At 38.2% G+C, this 26,246-nt stretch overlaps 2 protein-coding genes across 3 annotated transcripts in view; both read right to left on the bottom strand.

The window, feature by feature from the left end:
- The window catches only part of LOC145481019 (peroxiredoxin-4-like), a 254,197-nt gene that overhangs the window by 62,102 nt on the left and 165,849 nt on the right, over positions 1-26,246 (bottom strand). The window lies entirely within an intron of this gene.
- The window catches only part of LOC145481006 (uncharacterized), a 36,554-nt gene that overhangs the window by 2,896 nt on the left and 7,412 nt on the right, over positions 1-26,246 (bottom strand). For both annotated transcript variants that reach the window (XM_081459368.1, XM_081459367.1), the window contains 11 exons: positions 25,766-25,950; positions 24,922-25,024; positions 24,340-24,516; positions 23,741-23,931; positions 6,474-7,180; positions 5,192-5,355; positions 4,171-4,245; positions 3,445-3,620; positions 2,962-3,058; positions 812-985; positions 73-254 (listed from right to left, as the gene is read on the bottom strand). In XM_081459368.1, the coding sequence (XP_081315494.1) occupies positions 73-254; positions 812-985; positions 2,962-3,058; positions 3,445-3,620; positions 4,171-4,245; positions 5,192-5,355; positions 6,474-7,180; positions 23,741-23,931; positions 24,340-24,516; positions 24,922-25,024; positions 25,766-25,950 (2,231 nt within the window). The remainder of the gene's footprint in view (positions 1-72; positions 255-811; positions 986-2,961; positions 3,059-3,444; positions 3,621-4,170; positions 4,246-5,191; positions 5,356-6,473; positions 7,181-23,740; positions 23,932-24,339; positions 24,517-24,921; positions 25,025-25,765; positions 25,951-26,246) is intronic.

The raw sequence follows: 26,246 nt of genomic DNA, 5'->3' as shown, positions 1-26,246 counted from the left end.
TCCCCCGACTCTCCCCCCCCCCCTTCCCCCTAATCCATCTAACCCTCCTTACAATGGAAGTAATAACTTTACCATTTACAGTAAGGGTCCGACATTCCATCAGCGTCCATTCCAGGCAGATTCCTGGCCTCCAAGAGATGGACGTGTAATTCACCTTTGTGCCTTCCCCTCTTTTTCACTTTGTCAGCGGTGACATACTTCAAAGCCAGAACTAATTCACAGGGGATGGAAGGCAATCCATCTGTTTCGTCAGTCTGTCGAAAGAGGTATATAGTTATTACACATCTTGCGCGCTGTGTTAGCATTTTACTGCTTGTAAGTATCATTTTTCTTCTATCCTCGAAGGTTGATTAGGCCGAGAACCTATAAGTTCATGATTATTAAAAATATCCGCCGAGGATTCGTTGCCAGGATTGATCATGATAAATTATTAAAAAAAACATAAGCTCTCGACAGCCGGTCTACTGTCTTCGACGCATAAAAATTTGTGAAGGATAAAATAAGACAACAAGATAATATAAGGAACTTTGTTCCCTTATAAACGTATGTGATACAACCATGCCACAGAAACGTTTTTCCATCGTCTTAACCTTATGCGGTCCCTTTGATTGCGCAGCTTAATTTTCCTAACTGATCACTACAAGTTCTTTTATAGTGTTGGTTCTGGGAATGTAAAAAACGCATCAGTACAAGATACGGTAGATAGCTGATAATTTCATTTATTATGGTCGCCTCCTGTTCAATAACGCACCGATATTGCAAGGGAAAATTATGTCTTGATCCTTTCGGAGAAAAAGGTAAACATACTTACCTTATCTGTTAAGTTAAACCATTTCGCTATAGGTTGTTCGAGTGAGTTCCCTGCTTCCACGAAGTTATTCACTGGAATTTTAACTTCTCCCAAGAAATAGTTTCGTGCAATCGACTTGTGCCATACACTCAGACATAATATCCTTGTCAGTAGTTCGTCATAACCAATAAAATACTGAAAAGAGAAAAGCAGGGATGTGTCCTTTAGCGTAGGTTTGACTGTAATTTCCCTGAACCGAGAAAAAGATAAAATTTTTCTCACATATGTTTAAAGCAATGTAACACTGAGCGCGGGTGGAAAATTTTAAGCAACTATTCCCCAGATACGTACGAGCCAGTGTTTTATGTGACGCATTTATTGACCGTTCATGAAATTAAGCAATTGCAATTAGTAGACACCTTAAGGGTCCATTAACCGATCTTTTCGAGCCGTTGCTAAGGAAAATTTATTCTCATACAACCTCATCATTTTTAGTTAGTTCAGAGTTATTTCATGTGTTTTAACTTTTTCATGATCAGTAACACTAGTGATGACGTCATCAGGCCACGCCCATGGTCATGTGACTAATACAGAAAAAATGCAAAGGCTCCCAGGCAAATTACTTTATCGAGAATTTTTTCATTGATTTAATATTTTAATTTAAATCCACATTACGCTATGCATCGATTTTGTTTCATTTCTAAAAGGTCAGATTTTGAGAGCATTTCAAAATATTGAAAAATTCGTAATTCTCTGAAAAAAGCATGATTTCGAAAAAGGAATGCATAGCTATGTTTCCAACATTGGCTTTAATCGAAATTCGTCGAAAAAGGCTGGATTTAATGAAAAACCGCGTTTCCTTTAGCATTTAAAGAAACCGGAAGTGCGCCCGATAGATATTGGAAGTTACCCTATCAGCGCGTGCGCAATTTACACTACCAGCGCACTTCGGTAAGATCAAACAAAGCCACACGGAGTTAGTTTTTCTCTTTCTACTGCTCTTGTTCATCTGTCTTTCTCTTATTTTGTCTTTGCTTTTACTTTTTTTGCTTTGCATTTTGTGAAACACAAAAAAAACTTCTAAAACGTAAGCAAATTTGCAAGTTTTTGAGTTGTTATTATTTTCAAACTGACGTAAGTAACTGGAAGTGAAATTTCACCTCCTTAGCAACGCGCGCGAGCGCGCGCATGAATCGGTTAATGGGCCCTTAAGGTGGCCGAACACAGTTTCGCGCGCGCTTTTGCTGATGCAATTCAGCGCACGCACAAGGATTGCAAAAAAACAAACGTGCCGTCAATAGAGCGATCATTTTGCTTACTCAACACCCGCAGTATCTGTGCTATTTTTCTCTATAATTGAACACAGCGTATTGATGGCTGTAGTCTTTTATTACAAAGATATGTCAGAAAAGATAACGATGCAAAGAACCCAGCAATTCTCAGCTTTTTCTTTCTTACCGAAAGAACCCAGTTAAATGCAGCGCATGCGTAGTAAGTCAAAAAATTGCGATTGAATGAAAAATTGAACTCTCGGAAATACGCCTATTTCTCGAGAACCACTAATTAGAATTTCATGAAATTTGGCACGAAAATACTTTAGGAAATAAGTAACTGGAGTATTGAAAATAACTGAACTTTGACAAAGGAAATTCTAGATATTCCAATGAACCTTCAACAAGGGCTAATTAAAGATCTCTCTGTTAAATTATTAGCGAAATGGTGTTAACTTGTGAGAATCGTTACAAGCTTGTTGCATGCAAATTATAAAGAAAATCTAATAACTAGATTTTCTGCAAATAAACAAAACCGATTTTAAGGGCCTGTTTATATTTATTCATGTTGCCATGGCAACGGCACATACGTCAGCTTAACCATCAAAAAACCAAAGTTTGTGTAGTTAACTAGCTTGCTGCCATTTTTGACGACCGAGGGATCAAGGGTTTTAGAGAAAAAGGTGAATGAAACACAGGTATCAAAAACTGTGTTCAGCCACCTTAAGGGACAACTGTCTAACGTCCGCTATATCAGCGAATAGAAAGCAATTAGAACACCAACTCAGATTAACAGACTCTCTCAATGCAGCATGGGGAGTGTCTTCTGATATTGTTCTGCCGACTGATAATAACGTTACTTATATGGACTGTTACAGTATTGCACTGATTTCATCTTACCTCCAAAACCTCATCAAAATGTGGATTTAGAGTGTCTTTTTTTGGTTTCGTCTTGCGCTTGCTTCGTTTGTCTGGCAGGAGATACGACTTCACATAACTGAAAAGAAAACAAACCCAAGCATATATAAGAGGTTATCAATTAAAAAAGCGTCATGTTGTATACCGAATCGTACCTTTTTGGTACGCTTCGATGGCATATCAGGAGAGTTTGGTCGAGCCATGGTTCGTATTTTGAATCGACTACGTCTCGTCCATGGCGAGACCGATCGAACGAGCTTCATATGTCACCAAAGAGTACCAAAACGTTACTTTTAGGTATGTACCGTACCCAAATTCGGCCAAGTGAACATAATATCATAGCCATATCAGCTCAGTGACTTGATATCACAGGATATCAGGACAGTAGACACGGCCTCTGATTGGCTAATTGTAAATATGGGTACAGTTATATAGAATATTCCCAAAACGTAAGAGAATACTTACGGATCTGAGGAGCTTTTCTTGGCATCAGCACAGGCCAGATTATTAGCACTATGGACATGTACTTCAAACCTTTTTGAAGGCATCTCGTAACGCAGGCTCACGAACAATTCGCCAGTTACAGGAACACTGCTGTAATGCTCCTCACCTGGATCACTCAGCAAACTTTCGTTGCTTCCCTAAAAAAAAATCGGCAGAAATTTGTAATTGTAACTAACAGACGTTTGTAATGTAATTTCAGAGTTATTTCAAAACCACCGATTAGAAAAACTGACCATAGCTAACAGAGGGAAATGGTTCTCTTAAAAGAAACCTGGCAAAGCTTTTCGTTGCATGTTTTTGTTGGCTATTTTAGGGGTTGATCCTGTACAAAACCCGGTAAAATACAAAAGGTGGTTATGTGTGCTCATAAAACTCAGCGATACAAGCATTGCGATGATGTAGTTTATGCATAGTCTATGAGCATAAATCAAAAGATGTACAGGGTCAAGGACCTTCCAACATAAATCTTAGCCTGTTTGTTTTCTTCTTTGATGTCTACCGGGTATCTTAGCCATTTCCCTCTATTAACTATGAATTGACTGAACTAAAGTGGCGAAGATTAAGTAGGATTTTCGAATAACCCTTCACTGGAGGTGAAACGGTGCAGAAAAGACTCTGTTACACCTTGCTGGATAAAAATGAAATAATGGATCATCAATTAATGGTTATTTAAAACGAAACACTTACCCTCGAAGCCTCGGCTTTGGTTACCTGCAGCGCTTTGGGATGAGCAACCGAAGGTTCTGTTGATTCGGGGGACGGCTGAAATTCAAATTACGAGAGATAATGTGAGTAAATTAAGACAGCCGGTAAAGCTCACTATAGTACCGCCTGTTATTCGAGACCAAACTACTCGGAATTTCAGAGGCGAAAGTGTCACTTGCCGATAGACTGCATGGCCTGCTGCTTTGATTGACCGAGAAGTTAATTTTGACAGCGGTTACTGCATGATAAAGACGTATTTTATTTTCGTCATGGACGCGTATAGCCGGGTTTCGTAGCGTGTAAGCATTTAGGGCTGGGCATGAGTTGCTTTTAACAAGTTTTTACTTTTCACTATCATAGTAAAAAGTAAATCATTCGTGTTACGACAACGACTAAACTCATGCCGTGTTGGGACGACTCAACTCAACGTTAACGAGAAAGTGGCGCTGTTTAGAGTATGTAGATCTATATGTATAGTTTAGCTAATTTTTTGTGCTGCCATTTCCTTGACCATGACGGTGGCCAACCAGAAAGCTCTTGCTGCTTTGGCCACCGCTCACGTGTAATTTTATTTCCTTATGGCTCTATAGTTCTCAACTTTTTTTACTATGTTAATTTTCTTTACCCATAAATTGTAAAATTCCCAGTATAGTTTAAATAATAAAAAAATTGAATTGAATTGAAATGTTCACTGCCCTTCACACTAGAGGCGAACTTAAGTTTGAATTAATACCCATGGCCCGACATAAATAATAACAATACATATATTATCATATACAATATCAGGACTGTACCCTAAACATTCCCCTTATTTTAGTGACAATTTTATTTTTGCTAATTTTGCGGATCACGAACATTTATTTTCACGACACAAATGTAGAGTCTTGCCTGGGTGCGACAAGAGTTACTTTAACTGTTCCTTTAATTCACAGATACGTTTTTCGTGAAATTATATCCTCCGAAAAAGTAAGAGACTAAATAGTTCTATTTATTCTATACTCACTGTATAGCCAGCCTCTAAAGCTAACTCTGCCAGGGTCTTCCTCCTCGTTTCGGTCTTTTTTCCTTTCTTTGCTTCTTCAATCTTCCTCCGCTCCAGACTTGGCGACCACTGAGGACCTTTAGCCACTCTGATAACGTCCGGTTGGGAACCTTTCCTAGCTGAGCCTTATACACAAACACACACAAAAATATTAACAGATTAATTCCATGCTAAATTTTCCAATACCTCTCACTATCATGATGTACATGTAGTAGAGGTGAAAAATACAGCTACAGATCACAGCAACGTATCTGAGAAGGTAAGGCTTGAATTTGCAGCATACATTGAAAGTTAAGATTAAAGACTGGTTGTCTTATCAGGATTGTTTCCACAGCAACAAGAAACTAAGAGCAAAACTACATCCACTGCATTGGTTACTAATCCATCGCAGGGCTACCCCCCACCTCTCCCCCAGCGTTGAAATCACAATTCCTCTTTTTCCATTTATTCACCTGGGTAGAGAGAGGCCCTGTGTGAAAGTACAGTGTCGGGGATCCAGCGCATGTATAATAAGGAGCAACATGTATAATAGGGAGCTTAAACAAACCACGAATGCAATGGCAAATTACGAGAGCGTCGCTAAACAAAACGAAGGAGTTAAAATATTCAAAAATAGCTCTGCACGTGCGTTATAAACCTTCATTTCTTCGCCGTCCTCTGCAAAACAGCAACGTGAGATTACCGACTCTAATTTTGCATACTTTAGAAAACCTGCACCACGACAGCTAATTTTTCGTATTTCAAATTGGAGGTTCCTTAGCTTTATGACTGTAGCAGGAGCTCGTTATCAAACTAATAGATACAGCGAAAAGGTCTAGATAATTGCGCGACTTTAAAGGAATATAATTAATAGACGTTGTCCCGCGAGTAGCCGTCCTCAAAGGCCGCGAAAGCCGAAAATCGATTATAATACCAAATTTATGAAGAATTTGATGACATGAGGCTCGCGCTTTTAAGACCTCTTTTAGATCTTGCCGAATTTTAAAGCAAAAACCATTTGAGGTAAAAAAAAATCATTTGCAACTTTGCCAAGAACAGTCGACAAAACGGCCGTTAATAAGCGTTTCCCGAGTTGCCTTTTGGCTCTGTGTCAAAACGAGTATTCGTGCGAAACTGATTCATTTGAAAATGTGTTTCCCCTACAGGTTCATTTTCATGCAAATCAAACTCATTTGAAAAAGAAAGATTTTGCACGAGGACTCGATCTGAAACAGAGGCAGCTAACAGAGATAACAGGACTAACTTGTTTCTGGTGACCCACGCTTCTTCAAATCCGCTATGGCCAGTTCTTCATTAATAGGTCTTGGAGCCGACACCGCAAAGTCACTATGACGGCGTTTGATCAGTGCTGCTTCGGGCAATAATGTGTTCTTCTCGATTGTGTTTTTGATGTTATGCTCCGTGTGTCGCCTTGGCGACTGGGGAGGAGAGGGTGGTGGAGCGTCCTTCTTGTCCAGTCCCTTAGCAGCCGCGGATAATGTCAGAGGTTTGTCCACTTGAATTTCTGGAGGACTAACTACCATGAAATTCATGGCGAATGCACTGATAGATTTTAGAACTGGTTGCATATGGTGTTCTGATTCTTCATGGTTTTGGTCATCCTCGCCGCCGCCTGTTGTTGTTCCTTGCGCTGTAGGGCTTACGTCACTTCCGTTCACGTGACTCACAGAAATTCCAGAATCATCTCCCTCTTGCTGGGAATCTTTTAAGTCATGGCTTCCTTCGCTATCAATCGATTCCAGCGTAGTTTCCATGGTAGAAGTAGTTGAATCTGCCGAGGTATCCTTTGGCTCCAACTGTTTATCTTCCTCTTCAAAAGCAAGATTTTCATGCGATGAAACTAAGGGTACCTCTTCCGGTGTTTGCGGCTTCTCGGCAGCCTCGTCAACTTCTGACTTAGCCTCTGATTTCGTTTCACTTGGGTTGTTGTCAAACAGCTTCGGTAAATTCCTTTAAATATAAGATAAAACCGTATAAAGTGCAAGCGATTACAATTACTCAAAACAAATTTGAAGGAGCTTGCTTCAGTTCCCAAAGTATATGTTGTATTTAATTTCTGACAAGGGATAAATTGAAAATAAAAAGTATTGACTTACTAAAAGAAAACCAACCACATATACGTTGAAATCTAAAATAAACAGACATCCAAAGCTTAAATACCGCAAACACAAAACAGTCGCCTTGAAGTCGTTCACGAGAACTTATTTTCTCTCTTCAGCATTGAGTCTAAAGGACGAGCATCAATTTTAATAAGCCTCATTTCATATGATTTGTGGTGGTCCTCTCTCTTGAAAGGAATTCTTCACTGTTTTACAGATCGATTGCCTCGTCTCCAGGTGTCCCGCGGTGCGCGTGGAGTTATGGTTCTCTTGCGCTCGAATTTCGCAACCTAACCATGAAGCACCGCGCGACCAGTTACCGACGAAATGCATCGTGAACGGGCGACGCGAGTTCAGACCAGGTTAAATGAGCTCAGTCACGGTTTGCGCATATTGAAAAGTTTAGCCTCAATTTTTCAAATTCGTCGTTTGTAATCCGTGTTAATCTTCGCCATCCTTAGCCATCCTTGTTCCTTTATGGTTTATCATTATCTCTTTGGTGTTTTTCTATCTTATTAAACTGTTATTTTCAGGTTTCCTACCATTTAAAGGTAATTTTGTATTTGGCCAAAATAACTTAAAATACTGTGACTGAGCTCCTTAAAAAAAAAAAATTGGACTCCCGTCCCCTGCCCGAGTCACACTACATCCCACAAATAAACCGCCAATCATAACGCACCCAGCAAATTGGTCATTACATAGAAGCCTTATAAAAGGGTTACTTAGTTTGGTTTCCTCGAAGCCGGCTTCTTAATGTTGCTCTTGGTGAAGCCTCGGAGAACACAGAATGTTGGCCGAAAATGAACAGTGCACTCTGTTATCTTAACTATCGTCTGAATTTTCCTCCGTTATGCCCGGTTGCCTAAGTTTTTAAAACGGCATGAATTTTAAAACACTGTGTGTTCGGCTGTCGAAATCAAATTTACACTTTACGTCGAGGTATCCTTCTTCGAGTCATATGCATAAATGGTTGACTCCCAAATAAGTCCAGAACAACAGATAAACGCTCAGCTTTACTCCACAATCTCAAAGCACTAGCGCTCTTCGTTATCACGCTGTTTTATCGCCGTTTCTATGCAAACCTGTTGCAGTTTATGCTGCTGTTGCCCAAATGAGTTGGTGAGTTTTCGTTGCCCTTGGGAATTACAGATAGGTTTTGAAGTGTTACGTGATAAGTTCTTGTGCAGGAGAAAGCTGCATTTCAGTTGAAGGATATCAGTAAATACGCTGTTTATTCCATTCACACCTCACGAGTGGCTTAGCTTTTTTTTCGTTTAAAAAATTTAATTTCTCGACAACTTGCAGAAACAATATTGCATATTTTAAGTCGGTTGTCCGCCAATAGAGGCTTCAGTCTTGTTTGCAAAATTTTACTTTAGACAGTTTGCACGGCTTTTTAACCGTTAAATTGTTGTTACTATCCCATGAAATATATTTCTCATTGTTCCAATATTTTTTCACCTGTTTGTATAATCTCATTCTGTAATCTTTATTCAGCTATTTCTTGCAGTTTTTACTGCAATTTAGTTAATATGAATCAGTGAAATAATCGGTTTTAATAATCGATTTTAATCAGTAGGTCATTTCCGAATTACCTTTTGCCTCTGTTTTCAAACGAGTACAAAACTTTTCTTATGAAAGTGCGTTTGATATGCATGAAATTGAACGCGCAACATACATTTCGCAAATTTCGCAAGAAGGCTTGTTCTGAAACTGACGCAAATGCACCTCGGAAATGAACTAATAACAAAACATTTTCTTAAGACTTGATCTAAATATATTGTCCAAACGTTCGGAAAGTCTGGGTGAATTTATGTCGCGATCTTATTTTCTTTACCGAGAGGAAAACACGATCATGGCGAGAACAGTCGAGTCGAGACAAGAAAGATACCTCAATAACAAAACGACAACCACAAAGCTCCGCCTTGTACTTCAACAACGGGTGGCATACTTTTAAAGGAAATATTCGCACAATTTGAATTGACAGTAATGACAAGGTTTAACACGGTCGAAACTTGAAAAAACATGGAGGCCGCCAGAATAACTACCCATTTACATTCCCGCAAAGAAGCGAATTAACACAGCTTCTTTTAGTCCCTTCCAGCTCTCTTTTTCAAATCGACTGATTTGCCAACTAATACTTTCCAATTTGTTTCGTGCAATTGTGTAATGACCATAAGGAAAAATAGAACGTCTACCTCGACAGATAGTCCACATTTAACAGGTGCTTAGTGGTTAAGTTGACTTTAAAATTGAGTATCGTCATCATGTTCTCCTTCTGGAGCCGTAAAAATTGGGTGTAAATTGTGTTTCTGTCACGTTCTGTTGTCTTAACTGCTGCGATGTTACGAGCAGTCAGCTACATTTAACGAGATATTCTTAGTGTTCAGAAAACGATTTGGAAGTATGATGTAGGAATTCATTATATAACTTATGCCCTCTTCTCTGTCAAGCAAATAATTATTTAAAAAACTGTTCTACCGTCGGCGACATCTTGTGACATAACTCAGCACAAACAACTTGCTGCAGCTCAAAAAAAAAAACAAAAAAAAAAACGAAAATTGTACTTCGACGCAAGTAGATTCCTTTTTCTCTAGGATCGTAGTTTTTACGATAAATTTTAAAAACTATATTTCCACATATTCAGCTTACACATTTTGTTTTGATTAGACCTGTCACAAAAGCACCTAAGAAAATCGGTAACAACAGTCGGTCTATATTTTTTTTTTGAAAAAAATAGTGGTGGTAAAAATAAAAGATAACGCGATCGGTATAAAAATATTAATATTGCTTAAGTTGAGGATTTCAGTTCCCAAATATGTGTGACTATCATAGAAGTGCATTTAGGGCGATAGCTAAAACACAATGTTCTGTGAGTAATATCGCATTTACGTTTCGAATTTTACGTTCAGGGCGATTAATACTCTCGTCCGACTTTTGATTTAAATTTAGTATAGCGTACGATTTCCGATAGAAGAATTTTCGCCCTCTCGCAGTTTACAGGTTTTAATTTTAGAGATAGATAGCTTCTTGACTGATTTATCTCGGCAGGAACTTCTCTGGCATCAGGAAAAATTTAAATAAGCATTTTGACGGCAGGAAATTACACTGTAGCGGTGATCGCAAGTTGATTATCGGTTTGCCAAATTTTTGAAAGTTTTGCTTGCATGAATGTGAGCAACTGTGAAATTGGTGACCCTGGTTGCCCAGTCCAAGAAATTCCAGAAAACGAAAGGTTAACACGGGCAAGAATGACATGATAACAAATTTAACACAGTACATCGATCGTCATAAACTGTTAATGTAACTTACGGTAACAGCCGACTAAAATGCTCCATATTACTAGAAACTTCCGGCAATTCAACCCGCTTCAAATCTGCTTCGACTTGCAGTTGTTATTAACGGTTTGTCGGAAACTCAAACAAATTTTAACATTAATTCACCGAACAAAATGAACGCTCCCGAAATTTTCGCATATATATTGCGATAGGCCGTCCTCATGAATAAACAAGTATGCAAGCAACACAAAACCCCACGTCAAAATTTGAATTTTGCACCAATCAAATTTTAATATGTCTGCAATTTCTGGAGGACTTTCACGTTGTCTGGAAACCGTGCTCCTTTCTACGCTCATTTCTCGCGATTTAGCACAGTTCACAAACACGTGCGGTCCCAAAGGACGTTATGTATAACAAAACTAAGAAATCTTTTTCAAAATACCTTCTACAGCTGTGGTAAAACATTTGCTTTGGCGTTAGAAAAGGAACAAAAAAGATGTTTTTTTTTTTTTTTTCAATCAATTTTGAAATGGTCCTAACCCAAAATACATGCGCACACGAACAGATTGTAGAAACTGAATTTATAAACTTTAATTATGAATCAACAGTTGTGGTTATAAAATGCTGTTTAACAACCGCTTCTGTTCGCCATGGTTGTTCATTACAGTCGTGCTGGTAGCTCTAGATGATTATAAAGCCAAGATTTTAATTGTTATGGTAATCATTTCACGTTAATACGATTGGGCATGGAGACATTTTAGTCGACTCACTCCACGTCTAAGGTCTTACAGGCCTTACCCGTGTTTCCATCACTGCACCATTAATTAACAATTACATTTGATAGCTTTGCAACCCAAAATGTCGAAGTTCTCTTTTCACATTATAACGTCAAAAAAGGTGCCAGTTTTCAGTAATAACTGAAATTGGAATATTATCTAAAAGTTGTTAATTATACAAATGATAACTGACTGGCTTCAATGTTTTACATTACTGAAAGCTCATCTAAGGTACCCGAAAGATAACTTTTATAGAAGACTCGAAGTGCAAAACAAATCAATAATAATGCTATTGCAAAAGAACAAAAAACAAAATCTCATAGAAAACGAATTAGTGACACCATCAGAGTGCAAATAACAAAAATTTCGTTTTCTGAACCGTAAAAAAAGGAAATAAAAAAGGACCACATACTGCTCTTTTATTGTTGAGTTTGTTCAAATATTTTGACCATTAAACCGGATTTTCGTTTCATACGAAAGATAAGCTTGAAATTAAAAGACGAAAAGAAAAAACTTATTCCTCGATGAAAATGAAAAAATATATATATTTATCAGTAAATAAAAACGAAAGCACAATCAATTATTCATGATACGCAATATTCCCGTGTCTTTAAAATCATATTATGAGCAAAAAGAGAAGCCTTTTTTCTTTTTTTGAAGTAAACATCCGGTAATGGGAAATTTATTGCTTCTTCTTCATAAAGTAGTGTTTATTGACAACAACCGGTGTGACAATGGAATAGATTACGGTAGACAGGTTTTTTGGTGCTGTGTCTACAAATACCATACTTGTCTTAAGCAAGAGGCTTTGTGTTCTTATATGACTCTAGTGCTGTTTATGGTCATCTTTCTATGTTGACACTGACGCAACAGCTGACCGGCTTGCAAAGGTTCACTACGCTACTTTCTTATTTTCATGTTTGCATGTAGATAAATCTCTAATCACGGTCCAATTTCTTGTATTTGTTAAGTCATCTGATTCCGAAACTTCAACGCTAAAAGATCCAAAAAGCACAGTTAAATACAGGTGTCGATTATTTGCCAAAAATGCGTAAGGAGCACGCGCTGAAAGTTCTCTAAAAAAAAGGTTCGATTTTACATTGGAACTTTCAGAGAAGCCTTGTATGGTTGTTAAGTTGCTTTATTTTCGCAAGGTATAAACAATTTCAAGATCTTATGAATACATATTGTACCCCGATTCTTCGAGCCCCAAAGGAGAAGGTAAATTGGTTGGAAAAATAAATGGTAAATGTCTGCGAAATTTTGCATGGGAGCAGAAACTTCGTCTAATGATCGGAAGGCTTGAAAACTTGAGAAAATAAAATCAAAATTTTACACAGACGCGAACATCGAAAATGCCGTGGTTTTCATTGCCAAAATTGAAATACTTTATCTGATTTTCCAAAGCTCAGAGGTGTTTTTTCTGTTTTTATTTTTAAATAAACAAAAATCGTTTATCACTTGGCTTAATTTTTCTTTTCTTTTCTTTTCTTTTTTTTCTTTTTTTTTTTTACGGTTTTCTAAGATAAGTTAAAAACAAAATATTCCCACCAATTACTAGACCGATCAGGACAACCAGCATTCCCCCACCCCCCTCCCTTTATCACTGGTTACATGCATTTGTCTTGAGTATTTTTTTGTTACGTTCGATTGCATAACTAAACTTTGTGATTGGTTTGAAAGTCTCGCGCCACTTTCCCATCCAATCGGAAGTAAAACCAAGACCCATCTCGGTCATTCTCGTCCCCAGAGCCTCCGTTTATTTAGGTCCTGTTGGTCCTGTAACGACACTTTAAAACGAGTAGCACTGGGACGAGGATGCATCGCAGCTTGCTCATATAATGTTCCCAGCGCTTAGTGCGCATGCTTGGCAGCTATATTCAGTTGGTTCGAGTTTTGGCTGGTTGAGTCACTGGATTGTCTTTGCCCTTTGTGATTGTCCATTGTAATTACTTTTTTTTTTCTGAATATTTAGATTAATAACTGCACTTGACAGTCTTCTTTCCACACATTTATGACTAACATCAGTCAATCCATCATTTAATTAGACACGTTACGTCTATAAGCTATAAATATCTTCATCACAAAAAAAACAATTTAAAAAAGAGCACCTTGTTTTGGTTATTTATGGATAAGTAAAATAAACGTAGGTTGCTCTAACATAGCAGCCTTCTGTTTGTTTGTTTATTACATGTCAAGGAAACAACTATTAAACATATTTATTTTTTTAAAGTCAATTCAACTCCCACACCCACCCCTCCAAAATAAAATCATAATTGCACCAAGGGTTATTTTCTGGATTAGCATTTATGACTAACATCAGTCAATCCATCATTTAATTAGACACGTTACGTCTATGAGCTATAAATATCTTCATCACAAAAAAAAAACAATTTAAAAAAGAGAACCTTGTTTTGGTTATTTATGGATAAGTAAAATAAACGTAGGTTGCTCTAACATAGCAGCCTTCTGTTTGTTTGTTTATTACATGTCAAGGAAACAACTATTAAACATATTTATTTTTTTAAAGTCAATTCAACTCCCACACCTACCCCTCCAAAATAAAATCATAATTGCACCAAGGGTTATTTTCTGGATTAGCAAAATGAACTTAGTATAGCAGCTTTCCTTTAGTCATTAATAAGCCGGTAACAAATAAATTTAGTGTTAGTGAAATTAAAGTAATTAGAGAGAAGAACACCTGCCTTGGATATTTATAGATGATGTAAAAGCATCACGTCAGCTTGTTGTGTTTTATTCAACTATCATATCCACCAAAAAATTACTGTTAAGAAGAACATGGTGTTCTAGAAATTACAGATTATGATAATGTAAATAACAGGGCAGCGTTATTTTATGTGTTTAAATGTAACACATAACCATGTTTTAAGTTTTACTGCTTTTCAAAACAGAGCATACGATGTCGCAGTTTTATCATTAGTTTAACTAAAAAAAATTCATGACCTGATGTAATGACATCCTAGACGGTTAACGTTATAACCTGTACTTGGGCATTGTATGTATACCATATAATTGGCCACTCCCGACTGGGGCTTTTCAGGACCAGTGTAAACAAACAATGATAAATAGATATTCAAATGAACATAACTAGGTTAAGAATCCCAGCTGGCGGGAGGCAGACCAGTTGGCTATTTACAAGCGCAGCCGAGAAATTGAACCCGGGGCTACCGAGAACAACATCAGATAACGATCAGAACGGGATTCGAACCCGGGACCTATGGATTTCAAATCCGGCGCTCTAACCACTCGACCACGCTGCCTCCTTTATTATCTTTTCATTTCAATTATGATTCCAAATTAAAACTATTAAAATATCTAAATATATTTACAATATTTAGAGAGGAAGCCACGTTAGCCTTTTAATCGCTTGGGTTCAGGCGGGTCCTCTTTCCTGGTCAAATTGGAATTTGGAGATGCTGGTTTTTTTTTCTGGAGGGAGGAAAACCGGAACACACAGAGAAAAATCCTCGGAGCAAGCCAAGAACCAACCACTTACTCAGCCCACATATTGTACCGGGCCGGAATTGAACCCAGGCCATATTGGTAAGAGGGGAGTGCACTCACCACTGTGCCATCCCTGCTCCCCTAACCATGTTTCCTTATGACATAACATGTTATTTCGGACGAATGAGTACATAAATGAAGCCGAAATACAGGGGTATATAAGGCAGGATAAACCACTTCTAATTGCTTGCAGCTCGAGCCAGGTTCCTACCCAGATTTCTTGCTTTTTTCCCGACTTGATTTGATCGCAGATTTTCTCTGGCCCCGGTCTGACCGCATTTGTTTAGCCTCTTCCAGGCGTTCAGTTAGTTGGGGCGCAGCGCGAAAAAACGGTGCGCAAAAAAATGAAAAAAAGCGCGGCGCTTTTTTACTTTTTCGCGCTGCGCCGCAACTAACTGAACGACTGAAAAAGGCTACATTTGTTTCAGTTGTGAGCGGTAGCCCAGTTCTCCTAGTTCAGCGTCATAATTCGTTCCTTACTTGTGTTGATATACACAGTTGTATGGTTTAGGAAATTTGTTCGTAATAGACAGATTCAGCTACGTGTTTACAACTGATTTTTCTCTGTGTTATTTGTTGGCACGCAATTCAGACCACATGATGATTCATTTGGGAGGTTACAATTGTGCAATTTGTCACAGGCAACTGATTGCATGGGAATATGTACAAACAGAATAATTGTAACCTCCCAAATAAATCATCACATGATCTGAACTGGGTGACAACAACAATGTATTAAAGACGTTAGCGGAATCTGGTGTAGGGTGTATGATGTAAAATATCAAACACGAAAGACCGTGTTTGACCACATTTCCAAACACCGAAAAGAGGGTTGAAAATACGACGCGCAGCGGAGTATTTTTGATGAGCTTCGAGGTGTTCGGAAATGTGGTCAAACACTGTCTCGAGGGTTTGATACATCTTCTCAATCGAAACTAAAAGTAAGGAGAAAACGGAGAGATAAAATCGTAAAAATCTATGCTAATTAAGATCAGATATCCAAACACCGTCACGGTCATTATTTCCTTTGTTTTAACTTGATGAATTATTAATGAGTTTGAGAAGTACCATTACATGTTTAAGTTGCATCACAAGATGAAAATTTGGTTTTTAGCATGGACAACTTTAAATACTATTGAGTGTCTCGCCTTATTACGTTCTATGTTTAATTGGATTAGTTGTTGAGACATGACCAATATCATGCTTATGGTGTCAGATTACAAGTTTCCGTTGCTTTTCAAGCTGGAGTAACGACGAATGGGTTTAATCATGGAGTTTTGTCGTTTTGTCTCGTTTTATATAGTTGCATGTTTGTTTGGATTATATGCTTAGGCATGAACGATGTTATGTTTAAGTTGTAATATTAGACGTTTAAGCTGCATCCCAAGTTGGGGGTAGGCTGCGATGGGATTTTATCATGAATCAACATATTTTGCCTCGCTTTATTAAGTTGCATATTTTTTTGGATTAACATCTTTTAGGTATGAACAATATTACGTTTATGGTGTAATATTTCAAGTTTACATTGTGTTATATACTAGGGGTGGGGTGGGGTTGGATGTCATCATAGATTACAAATATATTTAGGAGTATATTTGTTAATTTCATATGTTTTAATGTATAAAAATATTCTTGTATCTATGGCGTAACATTAAGAGGGTTGGGGATGGTTTAAACATCGGTGTGTACATGTTACATCTTTGAAATAATTCAATTTCATTATCCGGCTATATTTTTATTTCCTGACAGAATTTCCTCCGTGTTTACAATGCTTGGCATACTTACGTTATTTAGCGCTTACATGTTAAATACAAATTGGTCAATTAAGAAGATATTCTTTCAGTATATCACAACGACTCGAGATTTACATTTATAGCCATAGTGTTTTACATGAACTTAAATATACATAAATGAATATTAAGTGATCAGTTAGTTTTGATTTCAATTCTTCACCCTGTTTAGCTGTATTTAACTTGGAGAGAGAAGAAATGGTTTAATCCGTACAATAAGTAGTACAGAGAGAAGGTGATCACACCCTTACGTCATAGTAGGCAGAATCGGAGATGGCAATGCCAGTTTTGTTAAGCCCATGACATTTCAATGACAGATCACCCTTAGATCATCTGCACAATGATGTAAAAATTAGAGAAAACAAAGACAATGTATCACAATCACAGTAGGGTTAGTATATTTTAAATATACTTAAGTTAGTCCTGAGTAACTTCGACTTACAAAAGACCTCTAAGGGGTGGGTCGTACAAAATACATAAGCATTAACCAAAATACATATCAGATAGAAAATATAAAGCTATTATTAATATTAATAATACAAGGCTCACTTCACTTGAACACATTCTTGAGTAACATCGACTTACAAAAGACCTCGAGGGAATGGGTCGTTCAAAATATATCAGTATCACACAGATACATAACAGGTAGAAATACATGTATAAAATAATTAGCAATATTAATAAAACCAAGCCCACTTCACATAAACACATTTACGCAATAAATAATAGAAGAGGCGTTAAATGGTCGCAATAATAATGCTTCTAAAGTCAACAGGCTCTTTGGAGAACACTGCAAAGTGACCTTTGTTCATGACTGACAAGGTCACATGAGAGCGACACTCAAAGTGCTTCAGACTTCTCAAATATCAATATGAACGTACATTACAAAATAGTTAACAAAGAATGACTACTTTGACTTGTTTGCTTCTCTAAAAATAGGTTCTTCAATTTTGGTAGGAACCTACTGGACTGGTGGTTGCCATTCGAGAAAATGCACTAGCCAGAGATTATTAATGTGGATTCCTTAATTTCGTAGAGAATCTTACCAAACTTAAGAATACAATACATACTGCTCAGTTTTTTCATGAACCATAGCGATACACTATGTTGCTAAAATTGCAGCCAAAACCTCGTGCTCAGCGAAACTCTTATCTAATCTTCATATTACCCTAACGAATCCATCTAATCTGCTTTTGAAGATAAAACAACGTACAGCTTACAGAGCACTAGCGCGTTTCTCAAGACTGCCTACAGTGACTGGACGTGTTTGATTTTTTTTTTCTCAAACTCTTTAATTAGCATAAATGTTAACGATTTGATTTCTCCGCTTTCTCCTTAGTTTTAGTTTCGATTGAGAAGATATATCAAACACTCAAGACAGTGTATGACCACATTTCCAAACACCTCGAAGTTCGTTGAAAATACTCCGCTACGCGTCGTATTTTCACCTCTCTTTTCGGTGTTTGGACATGTGGTCAAACACGGTCTTTCGTGTTTGATGTATCACTTCTCACACTCGCCTTCGTTGTTCGACAGTCCAGAGAAAACCGCTAGCTACTGAACACGATTTCCCGGAGAAACATTTAGCACAGATGAACAATAATTTATAGAGGCAACATTTTTAAGTTCATGCGTATTCATGAATATTAACTTATAAATATGCTGATCTTGAAAAACTAGACAAAGGACAATTTTGTATAAAATACCCTGGAAATTCTGCGACTATTATTGCCAAAAACGCCTTCGACGTATACAATGTGGATGACAAAAATATTTAGTATTCACAGAAAATTGTTCTGTACCATGCGAATCTATCAAATTGCTTACCTTTGCCAAAAAATGTTGAATAACTTAATAAATTTACGTTAACAATTTGTCTCGGAAGAACTCTTCTGAAAGATCTCCGTAAATTATTTAACCCCATTACGAAAGACGTCGCTAAACGTCGACAGTAGCTTGAACTGCCTGTTACAAAATTTAACTTAAGAGAGCTACTACTGTAAATTTGAATTTTTAGGGGAGAAATCTTTTTCACAGGACGAAGTTTTGTGGTTGCCAACCGCCTACTCAGGCTTTTTTTATATTCTATAATAACATTCTTGCTTGCTGAACAGAAACATTTCGAAGCACTATGAGTCCTCATTGGTAGATTTCAAAGTTCACTACGTGAGCATCTTTCCGTGGTTAGTTTCTAGTCAAACTGCGCCATTCTTACCGCAGAGACAAAAGTCTAAACAGCACGCGAGCAAGCTCAGTCTATTTGGCTGTCCATACTCGATCGCAGGTTCAGTGTATGCTCATGCCACTGGTTCGGTCTGTCAAGCATCATCTGCCACGCCTGTATCTCCAGTCCCTGTGAATCGTCCCACGGCTCGGTGTTATTTCCCAAACCCAACCGCAAGCCCCCGAGAAAGTCGTTGCTAGAACCTCGGTCAAAGTCCCACACGGTCAGCTCTAAGACGCGGTTCCTCAGCTCGTCGATGGTCTGGTTTTCATAACAGAAAGAGTGGTTCCACACGGGGTTCAGATTCTTTTTGGCGACCGCAGTTTTGTGTTTGGTCTTTTTACTCGTGTCAGGTAACAGGTAACTGTTGGTAACGCAGAAGTTTAATGCAAAAACACAACTGTAGCATCGAGAATGTTGCACTTGTTACTCGTGTGTCATTTGTCACAAAACCATTTCGGGCTTTAGAAACCATTCCTTTAAATATGACAGGGTGTAGAAACATGTACGAATAGACTAACCCAAGAAATGAGGGGAGCGGCAGAGGGGGGAGGGGAGGAGAGGAGTGGGGAAGAGAGGGGAGTGGAGGGGAGGGAAGGGAAGGGGAGGGAAGAGAAATAGAACAACAAAAGCATGATCTCATGACTAAGTATAAATAACACGTAATTACATGAACTTACTGATAAAAATCATCACACAGTTTTAAACTAAAGCAGGGAGGATTTTAATATCTTTTTACATGTAAAACTACCTGGCTATACATGTTTTTATTTTTAATTTGTTCTTACAAAAATAACCTGAACGGTACTGTGCTGCTAAAATCTCAAGGATTTGGTATGGCTTTTAGGCAGCGAAAACACATCATGGTTTAAAAGTGAAAAGTAAAGTACATACATCAATACTCAAGACGAAGAATTGTTGGAATTTCAAAGAAGCATTTGTGGAATTCCAATGCGGTCACTGCTACCATGTTATGCGTACAAGAGGCCACACTGACCACAAAACAGTCTCCGTTGAAAACCAGACGGTCCATGCTTAAGAAAATGTTAACTGTAACCAAACTTGAGCCCAACTGCCGAGTCGTAAGCAACTTAACGGAACACAAGATGTATTTGGACATAAATATGACAATTCAATAATATGAAACACACACGAGTAACTCAAAAAGACGCAATATAACGAAAAGTAATTCTGTAAACTGTTTGATCGAAAGCGCTGGCAAAAATAACATGTCAATAATAGCACTGTCAAGTGATAAAACCAGGTGTTTAAAGTACTGTCTATCCCACGAGCAATGAATAATACATAAAGCAAAACTTAAAATCACAAAAGAACCCATCTCGGGCAGCTGGCTTTTAATTAAAATACAGAGTGCGCATATCGGTTAGATAGCAAAACAAAGTCAATGCAAATGTTATTTTTTGAAAACTTAAAAGGAAAAAAAGTATATATCGTTTAAATGACACGGGTCGTTGTTGCGACATAACTCGCAAACCAAAACCTCTTTTCGATGGTCGACATGGTGAACAAACGGAAACTTTTTCTCGGTGAGCATGTTTAAGTCACATACTTGGAGGTATTCAAAGCTCACAAGCGATAGTACAGTCCGCCAATATGCGACCAAGTGCAGGAAAAAAATTCGACATAATTAGCTTTCATGTATTGTCTTTCCACCAAAAATATAATCGGTGCTAAAAGACAGTGTACTTCTAAGCCGCTATTTAAGCTGTTACATAAAGCTTTCTTCGATTCCTTGCGTGACGATGGTCAAGCAAAACAGATACAAAAAAGCTCTTCTTGTTCAAACATTGCTGACACCATTTCTAAGCAAATTACATTTTATGGAAGTAAAACACAAACACATTTTTTCCGGCTAGACCAGGAATAGAGGAAACAATGATTTACGGTTTGTTCGCTGTTAGAATGATCCATTGAAATAACGAGCTGATGAATAACAAAACTCGTTACTCAAATACATCTCGATATCATTTTAAAAAACATGAAGACGTAGCGAACACTTCAAAGAAATCTCTAATAAGAAAACACCGAGCCAAGTGTCAAAAAGCCCACAGTGTTGAAGATGAAATACGAAAATATGACAACATCTGCCACCAATAAAACAGGAGACGCTGTAAAATAGTGCTATTTTAAAATAAACATTTATGATGAAGAAGAAATAAAGAGAAAAACTTACGACCAACACCCGAGCTAGTCCAGCGAACGTCTGGCGCAGAACGACAGAACTGCTAGGTCCTCTTCGCAAAGAAATGTTGAATTTAACCCAAATATAGCCTCGTCGTTTTTGTTCAGCTGATTCTCTAGCCAAAATAACGGCGCATATAACGAACTGTTTAAGCAATGCAAATGAAGCGGTGAAAAGAATTTGACGGACACTGATAAAAAGCGACTGGAGAAAATGACAGGAATCTCATTAACAATAGTAACTGTTTACAAAACAAGGACGGATAATTTCTTCTGTTTGTGAAAAGTGCCCGCAGAAACACGACACTAATAACCCAATGAGCCTGTGGTTGTCAACGGTTACAGCAGAGCACATTTTCACCTTAAAAAATCAGCGGCGGCTCGTTAGTCAGGCTCCCGATTGAGTCATAGAGCAAAGAAAAACAGGCGGGCAGAGTTAGCCGGTAGCAGACTGGGAAGGAATACACGCTCGGCTCGCTTCGCTCGTCTAATTTTTTTCGCACTCGTCTGCTCGCGAATGTTATTTTTGTTTTGTCCTTACCGGGGACCTGTTCACAAGCTACTGCTCAACAGAGCAGAGGACCACAAGATGGAGAAAAACCGTCTCCTTTATAATATCACAAAACTGAAGACAAATACTTGATTGGCTACTGACCACATCTCTTACAAAAAGACAAAGTGATTTCATAGTCGTCTCATCAGCAGGCTAGTTGCGACAGCTGAAACTGTAAGTGATCCAAATGACCAGCTTTTGAACCAGCTCTGAAGTATATCCTCAAATCAGCCACGTTTGTTGTTAAGCGGCTGTAAGACACTTTTAGATATCGATATTGATGAAAAAAAAAAACCAAGCCTTGATTTTTTTCCTTGCGTGAGTTACTATATGATACCAATATCAATACTGCCTGGACTTATTATGATTTAAGCTTCGTGAACAGTGCTCTAAAATGACGCTGCCACTCTTCAAACTATTTTACTTATCATAAAAACTGCTGGTACCTTAATTTTGAGAACACGAAACCGGAATCCAGTCATCTACCTTGTCAAACACTAAATTTGAATTTGAAAGAACAACGAAAAGTCTCTCACTATACGCCTTGAATTTATACCGCTCTTTCCGCTGATTGCTATCTATATAGCCGTACGATTGGAATATCCAGTATAAAGGACTAAAAAGTCACGGCAACACATAGCACCTGCATTTTCCTAAAAAAACACAATAGACATTGCAAAATTATACTTCTACATGCAAGGTGAATGATTAGAATTTGGCTGACTTGAAACTGGCACTTAAACGACAAATTATGATGTCTACTGCAGATACAGCGATTTTCCTTCTGCCTAAGACAAAAAAAAAAAACCCACCAAAACGTGCAGAGCGGCAAAACATAAAACTACTGTAAATCTCATCACAAAAATGTCAATCTATAATAAAAGTGATTTTTGGTTTTTTGAAAACAAATATGAAAACATCTGGAGTTTCCTCAAGTACTTCAAAAAATAGCTAATTGTCAACGTATATTAAATACACTCCCAAAATTACTTTCGGTGGCGATCTTAAAATGATAACATAAAAGAACCAATAGACTACCGAGGAAGAAAATGCCAAAGAAATAATCGTAAATCAAAAGGAATAAAACCGGATGGTCAGGCCAGCGTTCACACTACGTTAAAATTCTTCCAGTAAAATTTCGTGTCGATCAAAATCGTACCGTGCATGCGCAGTACCGCGACACAAGTTTCAAGTGTTCCATCACAAAAAACAAAAGTTCAATATGGGCAAACCAATCCAAGGTTTCCAAGCTGGGCTCAAACCAAACTTCGGTAAACGATGATCAGAATCTAATTTCACGTAACAGTGATAATGCAAAGTCAAGGGTGTATGTGATGAGAAGAAGAATACAGATCACTAGAGGGGAGGTGCCTTCTTATTATATAAACACCAGCGAAATACCAGCTGAGCTTGCGCACGAAAACATGACATCTTTACACGTGAAAATAACATGCTTCACACCTGAAAAGATCACCGTTGTTATGGTTACACAATTAACAGTGCCTGTCGCAGCGAAAGTGAAATGGTTTGGTATTTCATTGGTGTTTATATAACAAATAGAACACTACATGGCCACTCGGAGGTGCACAATTTCTCTTCTAGTCTTGAAAAATATTTGATTCGTTCGTTGCGCTCACTAGTGCAATGTTTTTCAACGCTCGAAGAGAAATTTCCGTGTCTCCGCGCGGCCATGTCATGTCTCCTTCATCGACATCTCGTAGAAGAGGAAACGTTGAAAAACCAGTAAAACCACGTGAGAACCAAACCAAGGATTCAAGTTTAAGATCAGAACTCGCTAAAAGATGGGTTAAACAGCCCGTCAAAGTAACAGAGATCAAATTCTGTTGTCTCCTAACAATATAAATATAAGTCAAGTACATAGGCCATGGGGTGATGGGTTATACAAGTCAATGGGAATTGAACATTACGAAGAAGGTGGGAAGGTGTGTCCACCAGCTGGGGTTTACCCAAGCGCGAGAATAAAATCGTGACAAACAATACATTGCAAAAATAATCACCTGTGTAAATGGCTTACGTTAACCACTGAAACAAATATACCGTACCTTTTGCAGAAGGGGTCTGAGAAGCCATTGGAGTCCTTAGCTGGTAAGTTCCTTGCTTCTTTCAACTGGATATGTAACTTTCCGCCTGATTTCTTTTTCTTCTTCTTGTCTTTGCTGGACTCCTCGCCCGGCTCATACATCAATGACACCGTCAAATCTCCGCAGTACGACATAAGGGATGGCTCTGGCCGCTATGGTAACATACATGTAGAAAAAAAGTGCTTCACGTTTACTAAGCGAACATAAGCATGAAGGCTTGCTATAGCAACGACGGTATCGCGTTCACACTGAATCAACAAGTATGGAATCGCTGATAACATCAGTGCTCGAAATTAACGCTCGCAAACCCGCAAAATGTGAGTGATTTTGATAACCTGCGAGTGAGAAAAATATCCACTAGCAAACGTTTGCGAACTAGAATCATCCATGTCTCCTACACATTTGGAAAGAATTTGTTAGTGGTCTCACCAGTTTGCTAGTGGAAAAAAATCTTACTAGCAAAACTTTGCAAGTGGACTAAAAAGCCCTGAACATAAGAATGAAATCTTGCTAAAGAAACGACGAGATCGCTGATAACATAGGTGCATAGAGTGAATTACCCTCTCATGAAGTGGATACCAGTTTGGTGAGGGATCATCCCAGCTGAAGCCCGACTCCTGGTAAGTCTCTAAAGGCAACATCACTTCTCCCAAGAAATCATTGTGTCCAAACGTGTCGTGATTCCACATGGCCAGCCAAAGTGTGCGCGTCAACATCTCTTCAAACCCTATTTTAAACTGACAACAAAGCAACAGGTTTTAGCTCAAAACACGTCCAGTGCGACCCAGATACAACAAAACTCACGATATTACGACGACAAATGATATATAACACAAAACAAAACGAGTCTAAAAACCCCCGTTGTAACAAAGGAACTTCCTCCGCTTAGCTAAATTAGCTAGATATCTGACAAGTAGCCTGCGAACGCAGACAACTCCAGCTTAGTGGTCAGAGCGGGACTTGAATCCGCGACCTCCGGATTTCCAGTCCGGCGCTCTGGCCACTCGGCCACGCTGCCCCAACCTCCCACATAACAATGAAATCGCTTTTGGATTTCGCACGACTCGCCATGTACCACTTCCTGCTCGCAAGTCATTTCCGCTCTGACCACAAACGCGTTCTTAAAACATCACACTCCTTACCGTCAGAATTTCGTCAAAATCTGGATTCAAAGTATTCTTCTTTGTCTTCGTCTTGCGCTTTCCTCCTTTCGTCTTATCCGGCAAAAGGTACACTTTGACATACCTATCGACAGAGGAGACAATCGTTACTGCTAAGTTGAGAGCTATCAAGTTCAAGTCAAAGATCGTAAAAAAACAAGAATGAAATAAAGTTCCACTAAAATTCGAGAGGTATTCTTCTTCTTTATATGAGCATTCCTGCAAGTATTTATTTGCTTTATATACTATTTTTTTATTGGAATTTATTTTATAAGAACATCAATGCTGAAATTTGCGAAAATTCAAGAATATTTTACGAATAAACCCGAGGTTGAGATTTCGAAAAGAATGTAATTTTGTGTTGAAAATTTGTAAATACAATACAATTCCATGTTTTTAACTAAACCGTATAAAATTTTCTTCCCTCTCTAAACGGCAAAACTAGCCAAACAACAACAGAACCAGCACTAGCCGTTTGTTCAATGCTAAAAACATTTCTGCAAGAAGTTGTGTGTGCCAAATCGGGCTTTATGGCCTCCGGTCTGACTCCAAAATTAATTCAACTCCATCTAGACACCAAACACGAGTAGTTGATACATTCTAAAATGGAAATGTCATACACTATGATTTAAGAAGCTTCACAAGAATATTTATTTTTCAGCCTAAAATCGACAAAAAAAAAGAACTTTCAGCTTGAGCGGGAAAAACAATAGTCTTTTATCAAAAAAATTGTATTCAAGGCAGCCAAAATGGTCTTTTTACCGTCAAGTGTCATGTTGGTCCTGGCTTGAGTAACGGTGTCAACATCATACAGTACTGTACTTACGGGTCTGATCGTCCTTTCTTCTCGTCTGCGGCTGCGATGTCTTTAGCTCGGTGAACCTGTACTTCCAGTTGGTGTTTGTGCTTGTTGTACTTCAATCCAAAAAGCACTTCACCCGTGACAGCTACATTGCCAAACCGACCTTCACCGGCATCACTGTAATAACTCACAATACTCTCACGACTACCCTGAAAAATAATACAGTTAAAGAATATATATTATACATGTAGTTGATCTTGTTATGCCAAAGACATGGCAGCCCTGTCCCAACTAGCTCAGTCACAGTGTTTTGAGTTGTTTTGGCCACGTACAAAATTACCTTTAAATTGAAGGAATCCTGAAAATAGTAGTTTGCTGAGATAGAAAAACACTAATAAAAGAATTATTAATAATAAACCATAAAGGAACATGGATGGTTAAGGATGGAGAAGATTAACACGGATTACAAACGACGAACTTAAAAAATTTAGGCTAAGCTTTTCAA

Source organism: Orbicella franksi, chromosome 3 (genome assembly GCF_964199315.1).
Source record: "Orbicella franksi chromosome 3, jaOrbFran1.1, whole genome shotgun sequence".
In the NCBI taxonomy this organism is placed as follows: domain Eukaryota; kingdom Metazoa; phylum Cnidaria; class Anthozoa; order Scleractinia; family Merulinidae; genus Orbicella; species Orbicella franksi.
Note: the sequence above shows the minus strand (reverse complement) of the source record. Positions and strands in the feature narration are given on the sequence as shown.